At 37.2% G+C, this 26562-nt stretch overlaps 1 protein-coding gene across 5 annotated transcripts in view; it reads right to left on the minus strand.

Moving 5' to 3' along the window:
- The window catches only part of DIAPH2 (diaphanous related formin 2), a 931826-nt gene that overhangs the window by 549677 nt on the left and 355587 nt on the right, over nt 1–26562 (minus strand). For all 5 annotated transcript variants that reach the window (XM_056809150.1, XM_056809153.1, XM_056809151.1 and 2 more), the window contains 2 exons: nt 15821–15919; nt 14464–14558 (listed from right to left, as the gene is read on the minus strand). In XM_056809150.1, the coding sequence (XP_056665128.1) occupies nt 14464–14558; nt 15821–15919 (194 nt within the window). The remainder of the gene's footprint in view (nt 1–14463; nt 14559–15820; nt 15920–26562) is intronic.

The raw sequence follows: 26562 nt of genomic DNA on the forward strand, positions 1-26562 counted from the left end.
TGCTCATATTTGCCCATCTTTTCCCACTGTAGTTTTCTGCACTCTTGTTCCTTTCATTGTGTGCTAGATCTGTGGGTTTGGCCTTTTCTGTTAGCCTTCACCCTTGGCGTTTAGGAAGGCACACAGAGCAGACTGTGGGGGAGGGGTGTTTCAGCTTGAGCTTCCCTGCCTTCTGAAAGCTTGATGAGACTAAGCCCAGCTGAATTGAACTTGCAGAGCTGGATGTGCCCTGAGGCCAAAACCTAGGGAAGGTGGGGGCAATATGGAGTGTCTCCTCTGCTGGGACTAGGCTGCCTCCTCTGTGCTTCTCCTCAAGCTGCCTCCCAGCCACCCATGTTCGGAGTCCTAAGTCTGGCACAGCTTTGCCCTCAAGGTTCTCCTTCCAGGCTAGCACCCTTTCCTGCGAAGGGATTCCAGCCACTGTTGGAGGCTCAGTACTGTAGGTGGTGGAGGGGTCCTTGGACTTTCCTTCTTCCTTCCCCTTAAACCTGAGTGTTTTCGAATTCAGACTTTTTGGGGGCGTACATTTTAAGTTGAGTCTAGCAGTAGGGTTCCTTGGCTCTGTTCTGTTGTTAAGTTTGGTTTTCAGTCCCCTAGGAGCATTTGGTTTTTAATTGGTAAGGAAGGGTTTTCAGAAGTCTGAAATTTCACTGCCTCTAAGCCGCCATCTTGACTCCGCCTCCTGGCAAATACTTTCAAATGTACACAATATTTCCCCCATTAAAAAGTAAGCTCTTTGAGAGCAGAGAATGTTCTGATTTTGTTTCTGTATTTCCAGAACAGAGGAAAATATTTGGCATGCAGTATATATGTTTTATGAATGCTTGCTAACTGCTTTGTTTATAAGAGACACAAAGTAATACAATAGATACAAGATTTAGTCAGAGCTCTCCTCCTGCCTCAGACACATATAGATCATGGACATATCCCTTAAATTCTGAGGGTTAGAGGCAAACTCAGTTGATCATATCAATGGAGGGAGTTTCCTCATCAAGGTTTCCCATCAAGGATGATAATATTATTCTCAAGTCACTCTTCCAGCACCATAAAGGCATGTAATAATAAAATTTGAGCTTCTACCTTTATAGGATTTTTTAAAATCTTCTTTCTACCTATATAGAGATATTACCTGTCCACTCAAAATTTTTGTGGCTCTCCTCTGATCCCTTTCAAAATTATTCCTGCCTCTAAAGAAAAAGATCAAATTGGATGGAAAGAGAGAACTTTGGAAAGTAATGGTCACCTTCAATTTTCAGAGATGCACAATTAAAATTAGTAAGGGAATAAATGAATTCAAGGAGAACTGTCTAGCTAAACAAAGACAGAAAAGATTATATATCAAAAGCAATATTCCAATTCTGTGTAAAAATAGCACAAACAGTGTATCTAACCTGGGGCATTGGGTTTCAAAGAGATATAATATCGATGAAAGTCCTTTCTCCATTTCTTAAAAATTGATTGTTTTCCAAACTAGAAATATATGTACATATTTATTCTCACATACATTCATCTAGGAGATCCTACTAATATTAAATGTAAAACAATGAGATGGCAAAAAACTCAGGATAGACTATCAATAATGCTTACTGAACACTATAAAAATAAATTGCTTATTACCCAACATACACAAGATAGTGGGCGAAGAAAGGATTGGTAAATACAATTCTTATATCACACTTGTCTCACCATCTTCAATTTGGCATGTTATATCATTCACTCAATATGATTTTCTCCTAATATCTTCATAATAAAAATAGTTAGCATTTATATAGGGTTTACTATGCATTAGGCACTTTGTGAAGTTTTTTACAAGTTTAAAGACACATTTTAAAAAAACATGAGGGCTAACTAGGCACATGAAGAGAATTTTTGGCAGAAAAAAAGGCAAAAAGGAAAAGTAGAAGAGAAGCAACAAACAAATAATTTGGTGAAAAGAATTCTGAATTGGCTCCAATGTCAGATCTTTGCAGGAAAGTATTAGAAATTGGCTTGAAGATGTGGGTGAGAGTGAGGGCAGCTATTATTAGAATATTGAATTGCAGGATACAATTTGGATTTTGTATGTTAGGAATCATGAAGTCCTCCTATCAGTCAAAACTCACTTTTAAAGTTCCTCTGTGACATAAGCATTTGGGATATAAGGAAAGGCAAAAACATATCCTCCTCCCAAGGATACTTGTGATAGAATTTAATATGGGGAAACAATATATTAATCACTAGAAGCAAATGAGCAAGATACAAAGTAGTAATTTCACATGGGCAGGAACTAGCAGCTAGAGGAATGAGTGGGGGACCAAGAAAAGGTCTATAAAAGGTGGAGAAGAGCAGAGTCTTAAAGGAAACCAAGAAGTGGTCACAAAGAACAGAATATTTCTGGCACGTGGGAAAGCCAATGGAAAGGAGATAGAATTCTCAATTTGAAGAAATGATTAAAGAGGGAAACAAAATATACAGAGAAGGGGGAAGCTTATAAAAGTCTTTAATTTCCAAAGAGAGGTCTTAGTAGTTGATCCTGAAAGTAATAAGCTGCAATTGGAACTAACTGAAAAAGAGGGGTACATGGTCAGACCCTGAACTTTAGATAAAGCCTGTAGGCTGCTGAGTGGAAAATGGATTTGAGCAAAGAAAAGGCTGAGACAAAGATTAGCTAGACTGCTATACAACAGTAAAAGCAAGAGGTGATAAGGGCATCGAACAGGTTTAATAGCTATGTGAGTACTAAGAAGATGATGTACAATGTATGGATAATAACCATTGTGAAGCTACAACCAACAAGATTGGCAACGAACTGCAATGTGGGGTGAATGAAATTATCCATTTGCAAATCCAAGAAGTCCTGGAGTTTTTCTTCTTTTGGTAGTTCATTTAGGGCTTGCTCAATTTCTTTTTTTGAGGTTTACTTAAGTACTCTATTTCTTGTTAAGGTAATCTAGGATTTTTATATTTTTTTAAATGTTCAATCATTCCATTTAAATTATCAGTTTCACTGGAATGCAGCTGGGCAGAATAGTTTCTAATAATTTCATTTACTTCTTCATTTGTTGTGAATTCTTTTTCATTCTGATATTAGTAATTGGTTTTCTTTCTTTTTTAATCAGATTACCAAATAGACTCTATATTATTCTTATTTTAATGTTTATTTGGCTTTTTAATTGTGAGCCCAATTCATAGGTCTGTTCTTTCTCCATTTTGTTGATGAAAGTGTTTAGAGATATAAAATTTCCCCCAAAAGACTGCTGCTTTGGCTGCATTCCAAATATTCTAGTATGTTGGTTTACTATAGTTATTTTCTTTGATGAAATTAACTATTGTTCTTATGATTTGTTGTTTGACACACTTTTTAGCACTGTTCTTTAGTGTTATGTTATGCTTATTTAACCAACAAGCATACACAGAGAAAGGGCAGCTAGGCGGCACAGTGGATAGAACACTGGGCTCTGTATTAGAAGATTCACCTTCTTGAATTCAAATCTAAACTCAGACACTGAATAGCTGTGTGAACCTAGCCAAGCCACTTTACCCTGCTTGTCTCAGTTTCTTCATTTGTAAAATGACCTAGAGAAGGAAATGGCAAAACATTCTAGTATCTTTGCCTGAAAAGGGGTCACCAAGAGTTGGATATGAGTGAAATGACAACAAGAAAAAGCTCAAACTGCACTAAAACTCGTATATAGGTTAATTGTTAACATAGTTTTGATAGCAAACCCTTTTCATAGAAATCTGAAACAAAGATTTCCCCCCATTTGATGGCTTCCCTTCTTATGCCAGGTATAATTCATTTTCTTTGTGCAGAAACAATGAATAACTTCATTCAAGTACCAGAACATAATACAAACCCCCCAAAATAATCAGTCTTTCCATTTATTAAAAATAACACTTGACAAGATAGAAGAAATTCCATTCATAATAATTTTTAAATGCATTAAATATCTGTCAGATTAACTACCAAGACATATTCAAAATACATACAAATACAACAAGAAGACACTCTGTACAGAAATAAAAGATGACTTAAATAATTGGACAGATGTTCATTGTTCTGAGTTGGACTATTTCAGAATGATAAGAATGAAGACACTTTGTAAAAAAATGTGTTCATCTTGTGCTATCCAAATATCCAAAGGATTACTTTAAAGAATGAGACAAAATAATAACAAAATTTATCTGAATTTACAAAAGGCCTATGACCTCTAGGGAAATACTTTCTTACAAGTAGGAATAAAGGCAGAATAGCACTTGTAGACCCCAAAGAATATTACAAAGTAATAATCATTAAAACTATTTGGTATTGCTTATTATTATTATTATTATTATTATTAATGTTAATCACTAGAAAAGACGAGGTAAGCAAGATCTGGAAATAATCTAAGTAAATAGCCTAGTTTTTAATCAAAACAATATGGGGCAATGATGCCTTTTGAAAAAGATCTGCTGGAACAAATAGCTCTTTGCCCTTCATCCTTCCTGCCATATCTGCAGCATTCCACACTGATGATTCTGTTCCAAGCTTTTAATACATTATTCCTCTCCACACATATGCCAATCCAGAAGCTCTCTGTTTGCCGTTCCACCTACACTATGTGCCATTTCCCATCTTCATCCTTTTCCTCTAGCTGTCTCCACTGTCTGGAATGTTCTCCATCCTAACTTCTACCTCTCAGAATCCTTGGTTTCTTTATTAGTCTCAATACAAATGGTACTTTTTCAATGAGTCCTACACCAACCACACTCACTCCTGTTCTAGGTGCATGTTCTTTCCCTTCTAAGGTTATTGTGTAAGATGATGATGATGCCCATGTTTAGATGTTGCTCATCTTGAGATATTTCTATTTCTATTTTTCCCAAGATGAAGCCCAAACTCCTTACCAGTGCATTTGAGGCTCTCTGTAATCTCATCCTTATCAACTGTTCCTCAAACTATTTGCTTTTCCAAACACTTCACTCTATCGTAAATGTTTTATTCAATGTCTGACAAAGAGAACTTAACCTTGACAGACTATACTTTAGAAAAGACAAAATCAGCTACTGGGAATATCAGCCTGATCCTTTCCTATATGAATTTAAGAGAACCCAATTACAAACTCAACTATTCACCAAGATTTCTTCAACCATTCAAGTAAGCAATTCTCTTGCTATCTTGTCAATGAACTTTTAAGGCCTTGTCCTACACCATCTATTTTTTTAACTATTTTACACTAGTGGTTCTCATGTTTTCTCTTCCCATTTGAAAGAGGTCATAGATTGGGCTTATATTTGTAGTATAAGATACTTGTCTAAGAACTCTTACCAGAAAAACTTAAAATCTTAAAAGAATCTCATAGCCAATAGGAAAGCTTACCTAACAAGGCCTGAATTTAGTCTTTTCCATAAGCAAACTAACAACCTAGGAACTAAATCAAAAAGTAGATTGTTCATGAACAGTAGCTTAGTAGAATTAGGAAACTGCAAAGACAAGGCAAAAAAGAAGTAGCAAGACAAATCAATGTATCTACTGGTCTTCATAATTCACATACAATGGTAAGCTATACATTAAAGGACACTTGATCAGAAATATTTGCCATTTAAGAGCTACTAGTTCTCCTCTCAGAATTGATAGTGTAATCTGAGTGTCTTCAATGGCAGGAAAACAATAACAAGCAGATTTTGTAAACTAGTCATATTAAATTTATTTCTTTCCTTATACCAATATCAAATTTCAAAAAGTTTAGGTTTCAACACTTCATATAATTCTTATTGAAAACAAAACATTAAATACTGTAGCTTTATAACTTTTCAAATATTACCATTGAACTTCTTGAAATAAAAGTCTTTTTAAATAAGTATTTTGACTTCTCTCCAGTCACTTTAAAAAAAGAGCAAGAGAAAAGTACAATCTCACTTGAACTGAATTTATGATCAGCTCAGTTCCTACTTTATGTAAAAGGAGACAGCATGATGATGAACCCTTGCAAAAATATCCCTGTGTACATACTAGGGGAAAGGGGATCTCATAAATATATTGTACTTCATTTTATTTTGTAGCCTAGACCCATGATTTCACCAGTACAGGGAACTTACTGGTGAGGAAACTTTCCTCTCCCATAGCACATCAGCACTGCAGTTTAGTGTCTTGGAAAGAATCCTAGGGAAGTGGGAGTTTGTGATTTGCAGAGGGCTTTCTGACCATAAGGCCAGCTCTCTATCCACTGAGGCACATGGTCTCATGGCCTTATACACCAAGCGTTCTATCTTGATAGACATATTACCCAGACCAGGACAATGAAGATGCCATAATTGTTGAATGAGAAAAAGACAACACAGTCTTTACTGTCCACTTATAGGAAATACCACTAGCTAGTACTGAAGACCAAGGTTCCCAATGTCTGTGGCTGAGGCCATGGCATACGAAACCCAAATCTGGCTTTTGGCCCACAAGCAGAGAAGGTTGCTTCCCAATTGCTAACTTACATTAAGACATGGTATATATGCCCATACTTCATCATCTTATCAGTCTAAGTCAGAGAACAGAGGGCACTTCTAAGATACAACATTAGAGGACCATTTCAAGGTTATCTTACAGTCTCTACCACTTGAATGAACTTGAATGAGCTGGTCAAAAAGTAGAGGAATAAGGGCAGAAACATTTATATAGTTTCAGTAGTTATAATCAAAATGAATAATAACAGCTCTCTAGGTGCACAATCATTAGTCTTAAGTAGTTTCCACATTCCCCCGCCAGAAGGCCAGGGGATAGATATGCCTGCATGACTCACATTAGATCCCTGTTCCCAGAATATCCCAAACCTCACTGTTCCTCATAGCTCTGCTTGATGAAATCCTTTCAGGGCCATATAAAATACTATCATTTCCATGAAACTTTTCAAGACCCTCCTCTCCTCTAGTCACCCAGTTGCTAAGCAGACAGAGCCCCTCAAAACCCCATAATCCTTGCTTCATTTACAAACATCACTGCACTTGAGTTACTTATGTACTTCTACCATAGAGACTGGATCCTTTATGAGGAAGAGGTCAAATCTTATCTAATCTCTGCTTTGCCTTGAGATATTAACTAACATGATGTTCTACACCCAGTAGATTCTTCACATATCTGATGATGGAGAACTCCATGTTCTTCCTGGTTCCTTGTGACTTCACTCAGCCATGATGAACTTATTCAAAGTAAACACTGCCTCATCTTTGTAGTTCTATATTTTTCACACAATTATTCATGGAAAAAGGATAATTCTTTGATTTATTTGTGCTATATAACAGCTGATAAATAATATTAGGGAAAATATAAGTCAGCCAGTTAATGAGCAAGCATTTATTAAATGCTTCCTCTGGGCCAAGAATTCTGCCCCACCCTTTTCCCCAAAAAAGTAGTACTGGTTAAAAAGAAAAAAAAAAGGAGGAGCTATTTGGCTTAGGAGGGAACAACACATGTAAATAAGCAGGGTGACATGGTTATTACTGGACAAAGTGATTTATTTCCCAAGATCCCCAATTTAGAGAAAGAAGAAGTGACCTTGGAGACCATCAGATTCAACATTCTCATTTGATAAATTATGGTACTCAAGACCACAACAGAAAAGTTACTTGTCTAGGATTACATGGTAGTAAGTAATAGAATTAGGATTTGAAACAAGGTTCTCCAACATCAATTCAAGGCCCTTTTCTCTATACCATGCTGTCTAAATTCTAAAACTTTTTTAAAAAAGACCGTCAGAATTGAAGGAGTAGTCTATCAATATCCAACTAACATTTAAATGTTAAACATTTACTGTTTTCTGGGTATACAATGGGACCACTAGTAGGACATGGTCCTTGACCACAAGGGCCTTAGAATCTAGTAGGAGAGATACCACAAGAATAAAAAGGGAAAATAAAACAATGAATGAAGTAAAAAATAATGAGAATGTACGGATATACTAGAAGAGAGAACAAAACATGGTATCACCACCACTAACTAGTCCCACCAAAAAATTAAGAAAAACAAGTGTAAAGTTAACAACCAATACAAATATGTAATGCTGAGAAGAAGCTTGCTGACTGACATGGCAATTATCCAGTAAGACTCAAGATCTATACTGGGATTTGTGGTTACTCTTAAGGAGTGCAGGTAATTTGTAAGGGCAATGGAAAAATGCATAGTGGCAATAATTAGGCCATAGCCTATATTGTTAAAGATGACTTACACTAAGAAGTGGCATCAGAGATCTTATTGAAGACAGGCATGCCTAGAAAAGGGGGCAATTTTGTTATGGACTTCAAAAAAAGGACAAGAGATGGACTGTCCCTAGGGTACATTGACATCTAAAATATGAAAAGAATCAGACAAATAGTCATATTACATGGATAATGAAGATATATGGAGAGGCAGAAATGCATTGAAAAAAATGGAAAAAAAAAACCATCATTAAATTAGGCAGAGGAGTGTTACAAGGGAATCACTTTTAAAGACTGATATATATTAATTTAAGGTCGCCAAGGAATCAGCTATGTAATTCCTAAATGAAAAACTCAAGTCAGCCGTCAGCCTTTTTTGGAGTTTAATTACAATAGGAGCAAGAAAGGAATTAGAGATATATAGAGAGAGAGAAAGGGGAGAGAAGGGAATAGGGCTTAAATACCCCTTCTGTTTAGGCTGGGCCAAAAGGCCCAAGCCCTTAGATAGCTGGGGCAAAGAAAAGAGATCAGTCCCTTTCACTCACGTGTCCAAAATGGAGAAACAGTCTCAGAGGCCCCCACCTTCAGCTTCCTTCAGAGCAAGCTTCCTCAGAGCCCAGGAACCACACCGACCAAAAACTCAATCCTCCCCCTCTCTCCAGACCCTCCTATCTTTAAGGACACCATCCAAGTTGCCTCCCCTCAGTCCTCACATCTACCAATCACTCTTCATCAATTTCCCTGTCAATGGAGGCTCTCGCTTAACCCAGGACCGCCCAGAGGTTTCTGGCTTTTGCACATGTCTGTTGAAGGTCATATTTTCAAATGATTAAATCTATACTCCTTTGCTCCAGCCCTTTCTAAATCCTGTTAACTTGAGTATGGTAGAGATTGGAATAATTAAATTTTGATCTAGGCTGCAGCCCTTACTCAATCCTATTAGGACTGAATAGGGTGGAGTATCTCCATTGTATCAATTCTAAAATCAATCAAGACTCAAAGAAATTCCTGTTCTATGCTCAAGCATAGGTCAAAGTCCTTTCCATTGTTCAGCAAAGGGTTTCTGTCCTAAAGTAATCTTAAGAAGGGAAGAGAAGGAACCTCCCATGCCAATGGAGTTCCCATTCCAATAGACTATCAGTAAGAAATTTTCCAAGTATGAAATATCCCAATGGTGAAATTTCCAACATTTATAAGTCTAAGGAATTTTGAGGTTTACAGGAGCCAACGAAACAAAACTATATAGCTGGGGTCAAAGGGAATTACTAGAAAGGAAACCAAGAAGAGCTTCAAAAGACTAATGGATTGAGAAGTTTGTAAACAAGAGAATGGGAATACCCACAGTACTTAAGATGTTGTTCATATTTTTATCATCTCATTAAAAGAAATTAATTACATATTTCACTATGATGATGACCTGGAAAAACTTCTAATATTGTTACTGTTATTGCCAATGTTTCATTTTCCTCTAAAGAACCATGAAAACGAACACGGTTAGTTTAAGCCTTTATTTAACAGAAAAATGCATTTGAAGTCTACAACTTGACTGATACACATAGTGTCTCTGGAAGTCATCAACCCTCCAAGGGGGAGAGCATTCAAAGGATTCTCCCTCCCTTCCCTTCTTTAGTTTCTTTTTAGGTATTATCTTCCCTAATTAGATTGTAAGCTCCTTGAAGAAAGGGACTTTTTTTTTTACACCCAGCCCTTAACAAAAGTGACAGGCACAGAGTAGCTGCTTAATAAATGTTGACTGACTGTCCTAACTAGAGTAACGATTAGAAAGATGGATTGAGGCGGGAGAAAAAAATTGCTTTATTATTAACCATGAATGTAATAATAATTCTTTGAATTACAACTGGAATGTAATTCTGTTTCTACCAACAAATATACTTAAAAATTAGCTAATTGAGGGAAGTTGAAGATTTTTTTCCTCCCTAATGCAGAAGAAATAGGCCGTTATCTTTGAGGATTCATGTAGAGTCAAACCTGGAGGCCAAGGAAAGGATCATATGATTATTTTTCCTATTTTGCCTCTACTCAACAGTGGATTTAAAAGATCATATGATCTGGAAGAGATTCATGTGGCAAGATGGACTTATTGCTTTGGTGAAGCTATGTTATTTGGCCATAGAGGAAGTTTTGCAGAAGTAATCCATCTGAACAAAGGTAGATCATCTGAAAGCATGAGGGGAAGGAAACTAGACTGTCCATAAGAAGCAGAAATAAGATTTCCTCAATGGAAGAGTTTCTCCAGGTCCAGCTATGATGGGAGAATCCAAGGGTTTGATTTCTTTTCTGCTCAGGCACAGAATGAGCATCCTGGAGAGTAAAGACATTGGTTCATCTGTAGCAATGAATGGAAGAAAAGGAAAGAAAATAGGAGAGAAAGGAGAGCAAACACATAACACAAAAGAGTCCCAGCAGTGGTGCAAGTAGCCCTAGGGGAAAATATCACTACATTAGTAGTCAAAGGGTTTAGAATAAATGGGAGTTTTATTTATGGACTCCACAAGTCTGGGATATACTGAGGAATTTAAAAATGCTAGAAGGAATGTACTGAATTAACTGAACTGCATAAATCTCAACAAATCAAATGCCAAAAGAGAATGATTTCTCTTAACTTAATTGTGCTTCATCCCTACAGCACTCCCTATTGACTATTCTATCCACCTCTCTACTCCCTCCTCCAGTTAGCTTTTCTATTCTCTACAGTACAATAACCTGGTACTTCTACCCCTCTGACTACTCCTCCATCTCCTCTTCGAACTTCCATAGTTAATATGTAGGCATTCACAAAGTTCTTTGTTTCTCTCTCTCTTCTTCACCCTCCCTTCCCGTTCTTTCCCAAAATACTCATCCATTCTCTTCACATAACTATCACCTCTGCTGTAGTCTAATGAATTGTGAGTAAAAGGATCTAGGTTTGAATCTTGGTTCTGCTGTTGAGTGACCTAAGACAAATTATTTAATATTTTTAAGCCCAAGTTTTCTCATATGCAAAATGAGGGAAGTTAGACAAATTGGTCTAATATTCTTCTAACTCTAAATCTCTGATGTTATGACTCCCATATCTCTCTAAGATTGAGTCCTCTTTGCCTGTTATATATTTCTGTCACGATGTTGCTCCATCACCTCCAATTAAATATGTATAAAACATCTGTCTTCTACCAATCCCCTCAAAGAATATCTACTCTTTATCCTAGATACCATAGCGCTTGCTCTTATCCAGATTTGAAATTTCTGAATGACCTTCTATCCACTTTTTAAACTCTTACCTTCCATCCTAAAATTAATACTTTGTATGGGTTCTAAGGCAGAAGAATGGTAAGGGCTAGGCAATGGGGGTTAAGTGAATTGCCCAGGATCATACAGCTAGGAAGAAATTGAGGTCAAATTTGAACCCAGGACTTCCTACCTTTAGGCCTAACTCTCAATCCACTGATCCATCTAGCTGCCCTTCTTCCATCCACTTTTGACTCTGAATCATACCTTTTCCATTCCTAGAATTCAAAAACCACTTTTGTCACTTCCTCCAATGCAGAGTTTCTTCTACCGGCTACTCAAAATCCTACTATCCTGATCTTAGTGGAGATTCAACTATCAATCTCTTAGAGTAGTATAATAGCATTCTGGCATATCTCCTCGACTCTGGTCTCTCTCTTCCAATCATTGTTATATAAGACAAATCTGGCTGAAACACTGATTGTGTTGTTCCCCTGTTCAGAACAACTTCAGTATTTTTCCAATGTGTTCGAATAGTCAAAAATCCTTAGACTGATATTCAAGCTCCCCCAGAATTTACTCAGAACCTGCATTTCTAATCTACTTGCTTGTTATTCTTCTATATAAATATTCTGTGTTAACCACTCCAGTCAAATCATCATGCCAATATCACATCTTAGAACTTTCTGAACATCTTAGGCATTTCTAAGTGTACTGTCCACAACTTAAAATGCCACTCCCTACATGTTTCAAATATCTGCAACCTGCAGACAGTCTAGCAAGTTTCCCATTTATTTTACCTTGTATTCTGCCATCAGAATAATCTTTCTTACATGTATAGATTTCTTATAAGCAATTCACATAGGTATTCAATGTTCCCGGCAACTCCCTAAGACTAAAGGTTGCAGAGAAGGCAATTCTCTGTATTGACAGGGGAATTTCTTGAATCAGGAATTCCCTACATCAATGAAACCACAGGCCCAATCCTATGCCTATGCACAAGTTTAGTCATGCCATGCCATTCTTCTTTTCAGAATTCCCCCTTCTACAACCTTAATGCTCTCACTATCCAGCCATGTCTCCTTTCAGCCTAATCTCCACACCAGAACCCATACTGCACACTCACATTTCCATGCCCTTGCTCAGAATTTTCCCTTATGCCTAAATTGACCCACCTCCTTCTCTTACATGTTTAATTCCTATCCATCCAAACAGTTTGACTTAAAGGCAATTGCTCCCATAAAGCTTTTTCTTCATGAAGTGCCTTGTTTTATTAATTTCTAATACATTCATCACATGCTACTGTGAACTAGAGCTTATCAAACGGTACTGTGAATTACAGGAGGCATTGTGTGATCTCCTTAACAGCAAGAGTCAAATCATTTCTCAACCTGGCATCCCCTGCAGGGCTTAGCACAGAGCTCTGTACACAGGGGGTGTCTAATCAGTGTTGGCTGCATTGTATCCTAAGATTTCACTGCTTAAGCTAAGCCACAAGCATTCCTTCCCTGTGTGAACTTCTAGAGACCTTACTCTTAATAACAATCATTTAGAACTCATCATAGTCTTACTTATGTGACAGACAAAAGTGTGTGTTATTATCACTGTATGTTTTCAGTATGTTTCTTATTTTAGGACCACTTCATCCTGGTCCACTTCCTCCCTAGCAAAGAAATGGCTACTGTACTAAGAGGGGTTAGACAAAGACATTCTTCTCCCCATTTGGCCTCTGGCGAAGAAGAGCTGAGCGGTGAGCTGCTAAATATTCCTGTTGGTACATTCAGCCAGGGCAAACAGGTTTTAATTAGGAAATTTAGCCAAAGAATAATCAAGAACTATGTTTATACAAAGAAAAGAACAGAAGGATGCTCAAAAAGGAGGAGAATGAGAACCTGCAGGGAAGGAGTCTCAATACTACTTACTGTAAAGAGAATTCAAAGTTATGTATTTAAAACAATGAAATGACTGAAATCCAGGTGGTATAGGCAAGGAATGCTTACAATACACAGAGATGGCAAGGATTGTTTTTCTGTTAGACTGAATTGACATAAGTGTAATTGTTGGGGAAGCATATCTTAATAGGAATAAGAGAAACACTGCACAACTTTATTAAAAACTTGCTCTGTAAAGAATGGATCTCTAGGTTCCATGCTCAGAGACCCAACAAGTCAAAAACCAATTCCATATTCTCAACCAATGAGTACAAGTGTCAATCTACCTGAAGTGCAGACCTATGGTGCCAGGGACTCTGAGAGGCTCTTGGGATCATATTAAAAAGTGGTGAGGTCCATAAAGTGACAGCATGATATGACACAAGCTATTGTCTCCAAATGAACAAACCAAGAGGGGTGGGGGTGGAAGAGGAACAGAGTATAACAAAAGTTTCCTTCAATCTGTGAAAAACCTCTTGACAATCATTCCTTCCAGAAAAAATCCTTCTAGAAATAAAAATATGGCTATGTGTATGTACATGATTACTAGAAATACTCCTAACTACACCGAAGTCAGCACTAATTTAACATACATGGGACATTTAACCTTTTTCCTTGATGGAAGTTTTGCTTCAGTGAACAATAATTTAGAAAAAAATTTCCCAAAATGAGTTAAATATATTATGAACCAGTTTAACATGAATAAGTTAAATACTTAGGCGACCTCCAAACTGCACATCCTAAGGCCTCAAAGTAGGAATCAGAGTCACATGTGTGAAGGCTAAACCAGCATCCCAGTGCAGGCCTAGCTAAACGTCACATGACATTTAAAAGTGATTGACCTATGAAAATATTGGGGGCTGGGAGGAACATAGTTTTGAAAAGCCAGCATAGGAAGCAGAGGAGTTTCTCCGCCACCTACCCAATCCCCACACCTGAGATTTGAACTAACTCTCTGGGCTGGCTCTCTCTCCCTGAGGCCTTTTATTTGATCTCTGAATCTCAGATAAGCAGAGGGGCTCTGTGCAGAGTGCTGGCTTCAATAGGAAACTGGATTTTGTAGAAAGGCTAGAAACCCAATTTCTCCCTTTCTTTCTCTTTCCTGATAAATACTTATAGATTGATAATAAGGTTCAAAAATTAATTTTTATGTATAACTTACGTGAATTAAGGATTCACTCAACATGTCTTCATTTACCTCCAGAATGATGTTTTTTATATCTTCATAAGACATACGATAAGATCCCAGGAAGATAGCTAAAATAAGAAATTTTTTAAAAATTAATTTTACTTTTAAAAACTAAGCCTCCCAATGCATATTTTATTTTTTGTTTCATAGTCATCACAAAAAATGGCCACCTCTAATCATGATATCCATAATTGTAATTAAAAGGTGTTACCACCCAGTGTGCTATCTTAGCAGTTCAAGACAACTGCAATGGTCTCTGAGTCCAAGGTTTATAGGTGATGTATATTTACCATAAAGTACTTCAAAGTGAGAAGGCTTCTGCTTCTACAGTGTCTCCTTTTGGTTCAAACTCGGGTCTCACATGGAGACATTCAAAAACATACCTAGTCAATTTATAGATAACATCTCAGGCATGAGGTTAAAGTAACCAACTAAGTAACCATATCATTAGTGCAACAATTCTTCCTCCTAGAAAAATGAAAGGAGTCTGAATTGTGAATGTTTGCTGCATCCTTGTTGGTGCTCCTCTGGAGTACTATTAGCTACTTTATGTTTGTAGTCACCATTTCCTCTGCAAAGGATTATTTAATTGGACATTTATCATTATGTCTTACTATACCCATTTGTAAATTCTACTCTCAAAAGCAACATAGCTACTTAAAATGGATTCTGAAGAGATGCCCTTTCACCTTAGTTTTCCATTGAATATTACTCCATGTCAAAAGTTCTGAAAGCCTTCCTTCATGACTAGAACCTAACTAGACAAGTGAGTGATTTTACTTTCTGAGAAAATCAAACAAATTCCTCCGTTTCCAAGGTAATCTAAGGTAAAGTTAGATTTCAAAGGTCAATTTGAAGCATCATTAGAAGCATTAATGAGACACTGGCCAACTCCTAACATGGCACACTGGTATGCTAAAATGTGCCTCTAAAATGGTAAAGGCCCATTTGTGATCTCTCCAGTATAGTTGATGGAAGTGTCCAAGGAAATCCTCCCATACTGGAAATTCAGCTTCCTTGAGTATTAATCCTTGATTAAATAGACCTCAGTACAGTGTTATAGACATTGGGAATAAACTTCACTGATATAGTAAAAAAAACTCTGATATATATTGCAAACTAACCCACCTACCCACTTAAATTCCACTGAGCATATTGGCTGACCCAGACTGAAAATTACCCCAAAATAAAGACTTTGATGAGTTTATGAGTGAAGAAAGCATCAAATATTTATTTGCTTTTGAAAATTGTGGATTGGCAAGATACTGGGTTTCAAAGATCAGCCCATATTTTGAAAAGAGTACTCAGTGTCAAAGAATGATATACATACACAGATTTTGAGCAGTTTTTCCATCCAAAATTCTCAATTCTTTAACTTTCTTCTTGGGAGCAACTTTCTTTTCCTCTGAGACATCAATATTCTTTTTAACTGAAAAAAAAATGGAAAATATACAATTGCAACATTAGAATAAGTCATATTAACTATATTAATAAAGCGCATTCTGAAATCAATAAATGCGTTTATTTCATTGGTTCAAGGGGGAGGAAAAACAGAAAAATATAGACCTGTTTAGAGGTTTCGGTGCAAATTAAATACCAGCACTTAAGCAAAATAGATAAGTGAAAAGGAAACAAAATCAATCGTTGCTTCTTACCTAATATATAACATTCATTATCTCTACCGTGTACCAACAGTATCACTGTAATTAATATACAGTAAAATCACACTAATTTGGATGGACAAGGTAGCCAGTGCATAAGTCTTCTAAAACATTCTCTAATCCATATGGTTGCTTCATTCAATATTTTTAGAATGTTGCAGAAACAATAACATTAACTACTCAGAATCTGCTCATTGAATCCTGATAGCAACATCAAAAAAGACTTATTTATCATGACGACATTACTGGCATCAATGTACAAATGCATTTGAAAAATCTACTAACTGTCTCCCTAAACTAAGGAGGGAATTGGAAACAAGGAGACCAGGGTTCAAATCCCAACTTTAACATTCAATAGCCAGGTGATAAAAGGCAAAACATTGAAGCTCCCTGAAATTCTGTTTCCCTATCTGTAAAGTGAGGATAACACCAGTTATCCAATTCAGAAATTGTTTTGAAGGCTCAAATTAAACAATCAGTATAAAGTACTTTATGGAAGTTAAAGAAAAAGTTACTTATTGATACTTTGGAACAAGAAACTAAGCAGAAGAATATCTGATTCGAGGTGTAAATACATTTGAATATTATCTTGCAAATTTAGGATACAAAGAACTCAAATGCACTACTGTATTTGACTATAAATCTTTTGGCAGGGAGGAAAAAAGGAGTTATCACCAGCACTAAGAACTTGGAGAGGAGAATTCCCTTTTTTTAAGGGGGAGGTTGAAAAGATTTGTTATTTTTTTGTTTTAAGGAGTACTGCATGGGGAAATTCCCCCACCAAAGAAGATCTCAACTGCACTTTTGTCATTTACCTCCAATCTGGCCAATCACTTGTTCGTGGTCGCCAGCACATAAGTGCCAAAGTGTTTTCTCCAAGTTCAGTCTCTCCATGTTACCCCCCACTCAATAAACTCCATTGCATTCCAAGCACCTCCATGATCAAATAAGACATCCTCAGCCTGGCACTAAACCTCATCCTAACCTTTCCTGTCTGCTGCTTTATTCCCTCCTGTATGCTCTATTATCTGGCTCCACTGACCTACTTGTTCCTTAGATTTGACACGTATCTGCTATCTCCCAGACAGGAAAGGTTGTTATTCAGCTCTTTTCATCATGGCCAACTCTTCTTAACCCCATTTGAGGTTTTCTTGGCAAAAATACTGAAATGGTTTGCCATTCCCTTCTCTAGCTCATATGACAGATTAGGAGAGTTAGGCAAACAGATTAGGAAAATGAGTCTTACAAGAAAGTGTCTGAGGCAGGAATGTGAACTTCAGTCTTCCTGACTTTAGACTGCCCACTCGAGGTGGCATAGCAAATAACCACAAAGTACACTTCTTCTATCCCATTATACAGACCTATTTGCTCTTCTTTAAATATGATGCTTCAGCTCCCATTTCTATGCCTTTCCTCCACCTCCCTCCTCACCTTGGCTTCTCAGTTTCCCTCTCTTATTTCAAGAGTCAGCCCAAAGTCCAACTTCTCCAAGAGGGTTTTCCTTGTCTTCTAGTTTCCTTAGTGCCTTCCCTGCCTGCCTATTCATCCCTGAGCCGACCTTGTATATAGCTTCTGTGTATCTAGACATTTGCATGTTGTGTCCCCAGTTAGACTGTGAGTTCCTTGAGGACAAGCAATATTTTGGTTTAAGGAATGAGAATTATCTCAAATTTTTCAAATGACAAGCAAGAAAAAGAAGTCAATAAGCGAGTTTGCGCAAATAGCTGTGAAAACAAGAACGCAGGTCACTGAAACTACTGACCTTTTATAAAAGAAACATTCAATGTAATACCCGAACTAGTGGCTATTCTTTGTTTTGATAGTATTTGTTATTTCTAAATGCTTTCCTGGGAAATCGCCACCTCACACTTAGAGACTTTCTTATGATTAGCACTGAGACATCACACTTCTCCCCACAGTAGTAAAACTGTGATATGTTAAAAATTGCTAGGTTCCACAGTGACTACGAATTTCTGGAGTTGTTTATCCTTTCACATGTTTCTCCAATACAAACAGAAACAATTTTAGACCCATAACAACTTGGAAATTATGTGAACTATTGGGATGGAAATGACCTGGTTTTCTATTGTCCAAACACGGAAGACATGAGAATCCTTTTTCTTCCTGACAAAACAGAATATATGTACTCTAAACAAAGAGAAATATATTCTAAGGTGAAGCTTCCTCCTGGAAAGGCAATACACAAAGCCAATGGGTTCTAAGCCAACATATTATGCTAATTTGAATATTTAAATCAGCACAGTTAAGTGACAATGACAACCATGATCATACAGGTGGTAAACACTTTCTCTGGACAGCAGCTCTTATGCTAATAAGGAAGTCATCCTAACTGCTACATCTAAAGGCCTTTCTAAGGCATGAATCTCTAGGGCTCCCTCTCAGCCTAACACCTACTGCTTCTTAAGAGGATCTGCTGCTTTCACTTCCAAGACACAATACTCCCAGTTCTCCTCTAGTCTTTAAAAGAAAAACTAGGAAGCATGCCAATTATGACCATCTTCTGTAGCTGTCTCTTTCATAAATTCTCAACAGAATGGTCATTTCCCCAAATTCCCATCATTTCGAGTTCAGTAACCTAGATTCAGTGAAAGAAGCAGGAAAGAACATTTACATTAATTTCTTTTCTTTTCTTCCTTCCTCTTTCCCTACTCCATTCCTTTCTTGTTCACATCTATGATTTCACTGTCACAGGGAATTCCCAGCAAGGAAACTCTCTCTATAATGTAGATCTGCAGCTTAAAGTCTTAGAACCGTCTGGTCACTAATAGTTTAAGTAACTTGCTCAGAGCCATCTAGCCAAAATATGTTAAAGGGAAAACAAGGCTGCAGGTATGCCTGACTCCAACAATACAGGCTGTACCCTACACTCTATGACCTAACATATGCTGCTCCAAAGGTTACATATATTGGAAAGCTTTCTAACTATGGCAGCTATCCAAAAGGAGGGTTTCCTGGAAAGGCCATTTAGTGAGTAAACAGAGGAATTCTGGAGGCCAACATGGTATTTGAGGTCACTTCCAGCTTTAGATTCTGTCATTTTGTTAGCTAGGTTTGTCCTTTTGAGAGTCACTTAGTTTGATTGGCTTTCGGTATTCTCACTTCATCATTTTAGGGCACTGGACCAAACCAGTAGTTCTCCAACTTTTTGGTCTCCGGGTCCCTCTGCAGTCTTAAAAAAAGTATTGGAGGCCTTAAAGAGCTTTTGCTGATCAATATTTACTATGTTTGAAACCAAAACATCTTAGTATTACTATGAAAACAACTTTGAGCCTAAAGAAAGGGTGTCACAGACCCCCTGGGGTCCAGGAACTATACTTTGAAAATCTCAGGACTAGATGATCATGAGGTTCCTTCAAAAACTGAATGAAATGATCTTATAATCAAATGCATACAACCTTAAGCTTATTTAATTAATATAAGAGTTTCATTGATGAAATCAACTGATATATTAAATATCCATACTATTATTACTTAAGCTGAAGCTCCATACTTTTTAGTATTTTTCTATTTGTTAATTACTCAGACAACAAACATTAATTTCTTAACCTTTCACTATGTGCCAGGCACTGTGCAAAGTTAAAGGAATATAATCAAAGGCCAAAACAGTTCCTGCCCTCAAGGAATCACATTCTAATGAGGGAGATGGCATGTCAAAAATTTGGTACTTTTGGGTACAGAATCGACTGAAGGATGTCTCCCACTGGTGAGAGTATTAGTATTATTCATGAATGTAGCTTGTAAAGTAATTGAAAATACTGATTATTAAGTATTTTTTAACAACATAACTGAATTCTGTTTTTTTTTCACAGCACAGTTTGGATACACAAAACGTACCACTTCAGGACATTCTCTTTTCATTATGAGAAATAGTGATTAAAAAGTTGAGAGTATATTATACCTAGGAAATATCAATGATCTATAGATATAGAAGTGTGTGTGTGTATATATGTGTAAACACCACCTTCATGAGATAATGCTTGCCTATGAAAGAGAAAAGGCCACCTCTTTTCCTTTCGATACTGGAAACAGAGACGAGCTGAAGGCAGAGATTCTCCAGTTAATACAACCTGTTACATTATTAAAGCATAGGTGGACTATCTACATACTTCAATAAATAAATGTTTACCTGTGTCATCAGGGATATTCAAAAAGCAAACAATTTGTGAAGTGTAGACTTCCCCAGAATTCTAAAGTAGGAATAGACCTTAGAGGGCCACACTAAAGAAAAATATCCCCTACAAGCTACCAGACAACAAAACCTTCAGCCTCTGCTTCATGATGTCCAGTGAGAGTGATTCTAATTCTAATTAGGGGGCCATGTAGCTCCATAAGAGAGAGCTGGGCCTGGAGTCAAGAAGACCTTATTTCAAATATGCCTTTAGCCATGTACTAGTTGGGTAACCCTGGGCAAGTCACGTAACCCCTGTTTGCCTTAATCTACCAGAAAACCACAGTGATTACTATAGCATCTGACAAAAAAAAAAACCATTTGGCTCACAAGAGTGTCCGACAAAGATGAACAATAATTCTCAGGGGGTTTTCCCACTAATCTAAATTCACCTCTAAGCAACTATGATCCATTGCTCTTTGATTTGCTGTTGGGGCCTGAGTAGGACAAGTCTAATCCTTCTTCTATAGCAGGACCTGAAAATGTTTAGAGCACATCCCCTACTCTCATCTCTTTTCTTCTCTTAGCAGAGAAGGGGAGCACTCAGTGTGGTTCAAGTTTTACATCACAACATGATAAAGCCAGGCCCACCGAAAATACATCGCTAAGGTAGTCAGAGAAATTGTTCTGGGATTGAAATTAAATGCAATAATGCTGCTAGAGTTGTTTCTCCCTACTCACTGGTATTGGTACCTTTAGACCTTTAGTTTCATACTCAAAAGATCCAGCAATCAGGAAGAGCAAAGAACCCAAGCTCTTGGCCCAAGTCCCAAATCTTCCCCATTTGTCAAAGGAGCCTTGGCCAGATAGCCTGGGAGGAAATGGCAGAAATCAGGTAGTGAGGAGGATCCCTCCAGAATTACCAAGCAGATAAGCAACCAAGATTTTACTCTCAATCGTTTCTGAGTTGATTTTGAAGAGCAACATATTTGTTTACCAAAGCTTGGAAAGAAAAAGCTGATGCAATATGCTGGCAGAAATTGTTTTTCATTTTCCCCAGCCAAAGTACTACAGCTGTGAAATTTGGACTTTGCCTATTGCCTACAGCTGTGCTCTAACTAATGCAGCCTCCAGGAAGGTAGCGTCATTGGGCCGCCCACGTGGTACCTTAAGTAATGGAGATGACATTACCACAAGTGTTCCACCAGTTTAAAGCATATTCAAACGAGACTACCGCTACTAATGGCAAGAATCACACACAAATACCTTATAATGAGTCCCTAATTAAGGAACAAACCTTACTGGTTGGAGTTTATAAAAGCACACCCCAAATGAGGGAGCACATGTTACTCGGGAATTAACATCTGCATGACTAATAGACTTGTACACCTGTTCATTAAGCCAATTACTAAAGACAGCGAAATGTCACCAGAACACTGGCTTTAACAACGCAGTTAATCTTTTCTCTTTTAGCAGACAACTCCACAGCCCAGGTGGCAGTATGTAAAGGTCAAAGGTTACCATCTCTAAAGCCTGAGGGGCTTCCTTGTTTGGGTCTTTCTTTTAAAAAAAGAAAATAAAGTTTAAGGAGTTGCTTAGAAATCCAGCAATAGACGGTGCTGCCTGTCTCCTATGGGAAGACAGCACGACTTCCCTGCCCAACGAAAATGTTCTGCTAAGCTTTTAGCTTCTGGGTCTGCTCCTCATTCAGACAACATTGCATTTCTTCCCAGTAGATATGCCTCCAAGTTTACTGGAGGATGTGGACAAAGAATTACCGAAGAAGGCTGGGAAGAGGAAGGGTGAGAGGAGTCCTTCAGAAGGGATTTCCTCTAAAGATTGCTGATGAGATCCCAAACGATTGGGATATCTGTTTATTTGCCAGCAAGCATATGGTCTGCTTGAGTAGAGATGAAGGTCGTAGGCTTCACATATATACTTTACAAAGCAGAGTTCCACGAAGTTTCACAGCCCAGGATAGGAATGTCACAGCCCCCCAAACCCCAAAGGCTACAGACCTCATACTAACATTACAAAAGAAGAAAGTGCATCAGAACATAAGAATACCATGAACTGGTAACACAAGCCTAACACAATATGTTTGTCTTCAATAATGTGAAGCTCTTACTTAGATTTCTCACCTCCAAACTGTTTCCCCTATGCTATATTTTCTCTTCAACTGCCGCCAATCACCTACATAAGGCACCTGAGGCTAGGCAAGAGGAGATAGTAAACAAAGCCACAGAGAACCAGAGTTCCAGAAGGGAACTCAACAGGTGCCTCTTGTGGGTCTATTACTAAAGCATCCAAGACAGATGGTTCAAAGGATGAAGATGCCAAAGATGCCCCCATGAAACACTAACCCAGTCTTTAATCACACCTTGCAGTCAGAGTCCTTTCTGAGGCCTAAACAAACTGTCCTTTTTGGCATTTCCTCTTTCTTACTCTCTAGAGATAAGACCAACTGTTTACCATGTCTCTTTCTACAGCAGAAGAAAAATCGATCTAGAAAAAAGCAATCCAAGTATCAAATGTAAGTAATAAGGAAATCAGAACATAGGGAACTAAGACAAATATTTAACACCAATAGCCATTCTCTAGAGGATAAATGATCGAAGAACATGAACTAACAGATTTTAAAATAAGAATGAAGAACTATTAATAGCCATATGAAAGACTGTGCCACATCATTAATAATGAAAGGCAATTAAAAAAAAAACCTTGATGTTTCACATCGCACCAAGAAAATTGGGCAAAATGATGAAATGAGTGAATAATCAATTATGGAAGTACTATAGAAAGCAAGATTCATTAATGCACCATTAGGGGAGTTCAGCACTGAACTACCCATTTTTTTTCAGTATTTTATTTTTTCCAATTACTTGTAAAAACACTTTTAAGCATTCTTTTTTTCTCAAATTTGGAGTTCCAAATGCTCTCCCCCTCCCCGAGATGGCAAGCAATTTGATGTAGGTTATGTATGTGCAGTCATGCAAAACATTTTCATATTAGTCATGTTGTGAAAGAAAACTCAGACCAAAAAACCCCTCCAAAACATCAAGTAAAAAATGGTCTGCTTTGATCTGCATTCAGACTCCATCAGTTCTTGCTCTGGAAGTGGAGAGCATTTTTAATCACAGGTCCTTTGGAATTTTCTTGGATCACGGTATTGCTGAGAATAGTTATATCATTCACAGTTGATCATTGTATAGTATTGCTGTTACTATGTACAGTGTTCTCCTTTAAATCATCCATTCTTGAAAGCAATTTTGAATTACACTAATAAAGGGATTAAAATGTTCATATCTTTGGCTCAGATATTCCACTGCCAGGTATAAATCATAATATTAGCAATAGCTAGGATTTCCTTATGTCCTACTTTGTGGCAGGCACTGTGCTTTACAAATATTGTCTCATTTAATTCTTACCACAACCCTAGGAGGGAGGTGCTATTATTGTGCCCATTTTATGGATAAAGAAACTAAGATAGACAAAGGTTAAGTAAAATGCTCAGTCACACAGTAAGCCTGACATCATCATCATCATCATCATCATCATCATCATCATCATCATCATCATCATCATCATCATCATCATCATCATGGATAAGCAAGGGAATAAGTATTTCCTATTTTTCTGCTATGTTTCAAGCACTGTGCTAAGTGCTTTATAAATATTATCTCATTCGATATTCATAACAATTTTGAAGGTAAATGCTATTATTAACCCCATTTTATAAATAAGGAATCAAAACTGAATGGCATGAAATTAAAGTGACCCAGCTTGGCATTGAGCAAGGGACATGAGAATGTACCTCTTCACTTCTTCACAGAGGTGAGGATGACTATAAAAGTGGAATACAGCATATAGTGTTAGATTTTATTCATGTATTTGTTAGTTTCACTAAACAGTTTTTTCCCCTCCATATATTTTTATTCTTTATAGTAAGGATGGCTCCCTGAGTGGGAAAGGTGGAGAAAAATATTAGAAAATGATATAAAATAATGAATAAAACATTTTTAGAAATTAAATCATTGATCAGTAACCTTTGAGAGAATAGTATCAATTGGTCAATAAGTTGGAATGCAGACTACAAGAATTTGAGAGAAGAGACTGTGAATATTGATGGTTCTTCATTTATGAGAGATGGAGTGCGCAATATAGGAGCTGCAGTAGTTAATGAATTTGATACACTCTGGTCAGCTTCTTTACCCTCAAATGTAAGCACACAAGGTGCAGAACTCACAACACTGAAATACACCTGTATCATTGCAAAGGATAAAAGGATCACAATTTACACAGACTCCCACTACGCCTTTGGCATATGTCACGCTGCTGGCATGCTATGGCTCCAAAGAGGATTTTTTAACTTCAGCTGGAAAATCTATAGCTAATGCAGAAATTATTAATGAAGTTCTTTCTGCTCTCCAGCACCTTGAAGCCATAGCCCTAGTTCACTGCATGGCACATACAGGTGGCAATCACTCTGTCACCAGGGGAAATAACCAAGCAGATGTCATAGCCAAACTAGCAACCTTAGAAGGACCTGAATTAATTTTGCCACTAACAATTACTAATGATTTCGATGTATCCCTTTCTGATCCTTTTGGGATACAGACCCAGTAATGGTATTGCTGGGTCAATGAAACAGTATTATAAAAAAAAAAAACATGTAGCATAGTCCCTAAAACACAGAAGGCCCTATGTGGAAACTTATTCCCTTCCCCTATAATGATTTACTGGAAAAGATCAATAAAAATTATTTTCAAAAAAGATTATAGAGGGAAGCAAAGTTTCTGAGTGCATTGAAAGTCAGGCCTAGAGATAAGATGTCCTGAGTTCAAATCTGGAATCAGACACTTCCTAGCTCAGTATGAAGCTGGGCAAGTCAGTTAACCCCCATTGCCTACTTCTTATTGCTCCTCTACCTTGAACCCAATACACAGTTTTGGTTCTAAGATGCAAAGTAATACTTTTAAAATAAATACATTTCTAAAAAAGAAAATGTTCAGTAGTCCTCATTGAAACAACATTGGAAAGGAAATGATCAAGAGGATGTAGCATTTAAAAAGCTTACTCTTTAATAAAATTACTCAGCCCATGGTCAGCACAGACCAGTTTAGCTTCCCTTTATTTTCTGTTGACAGAAGGAGAAATTTAAAAATGAAAGAGTCCGAGTAAGAATCCTTGGTATCCATGCCACAATTATTTGAGGAACCAAATATGCATATGGTGCCCACTGTGCACAAAATCATCCACAATCAACTGAAGAAACCAACTAATAAACAGTTCCATATTTTGAAGCAACACATGAATATAATTAAAATTTCAATAGAAAATCAAGACATATTTTGTGATTATAGTAAAAACAATTTAATGGGTAAGAGAGAAATGACCAATTGATGGTGCCATCTCTCTCTTTCCCATTAAGTTGTTTTACTGTAATCATAAAATATGTCTTCATCAGGAAATGTTGATTGCATTTATTTTCTTGAATAATTCTTATTTCTCATTCCTCTTTTCAGTCTGCTCCATGAACTCACTATACATCCTCTTCCACTGAGTTTCTGCTTCACACATGTTCCTTCACTGAACAGCATGTTTTGTCATTGAATTGACCTTGAAAGTTTTCATTCTGCAAATTCCCAGTTTTCTGTCAAGGAGAATGCAAGTGCATTTAGTGATATGAGTGGGCCATGTGCTATCTCTTTGGTGTGCTTTATTCCTACCGGAATGTACATAGTATGGTGGGTAGTTTGTAGAACATCTACAATGCACGTCTGTTTGGAGATTTGAATAGCCATAATAAGCTCTAGAGGTTTTTGAATTGCAGTCAGTATATTTTCCAAACATGGTGGTGTTGAAAAGGCAAAGGGGAGAAAAGCTATTCTAGTTATATTAAGTAACATGAGAAAAAGAATAGAGAGTAAAACAGGTCTTTTTGAGGACAGGGGGTGCTATCTCTGTAAAAACAAAATAAACCAATATGATCAAAGTGCAAAGACTATGAGAGAAGGAAGAGATAAGGCTGGGAAGGAAGGGTCATTATTATGGAGCCTTGAACATCCAGGAAAGGAGTCTGGATTTTAATTTATAAACAACAAGGAATCACTGAAGATTTTGGAGCAGAGGAGGAAAATGATCAAGTGGATGAGAAAAAGATTTTTCTAAATGTTTTATGAAAGGAGGATTGAAAGGGTGTAGGAGAGTATAGACTGTTAGACTTGTGTGTAGTCAACCAATAATGATGTCTTTGTTGGTACTCATCAACAATGCAAATAT

Source organism: Monodelphis domestica, chromosome X (assembly GCF_027887165.1).
Source record: "Monodelphis domestica isolate mMonDom1 chromosome X, mMonDom1.pri, whole genome shotgun sequence".
Lineage (NCBI taxonomy): Eukaryota > Metazoa > Chordata > Mammalia > Didelphimorphia > Didelphidae > Monodelphis > Monodelphis domestica.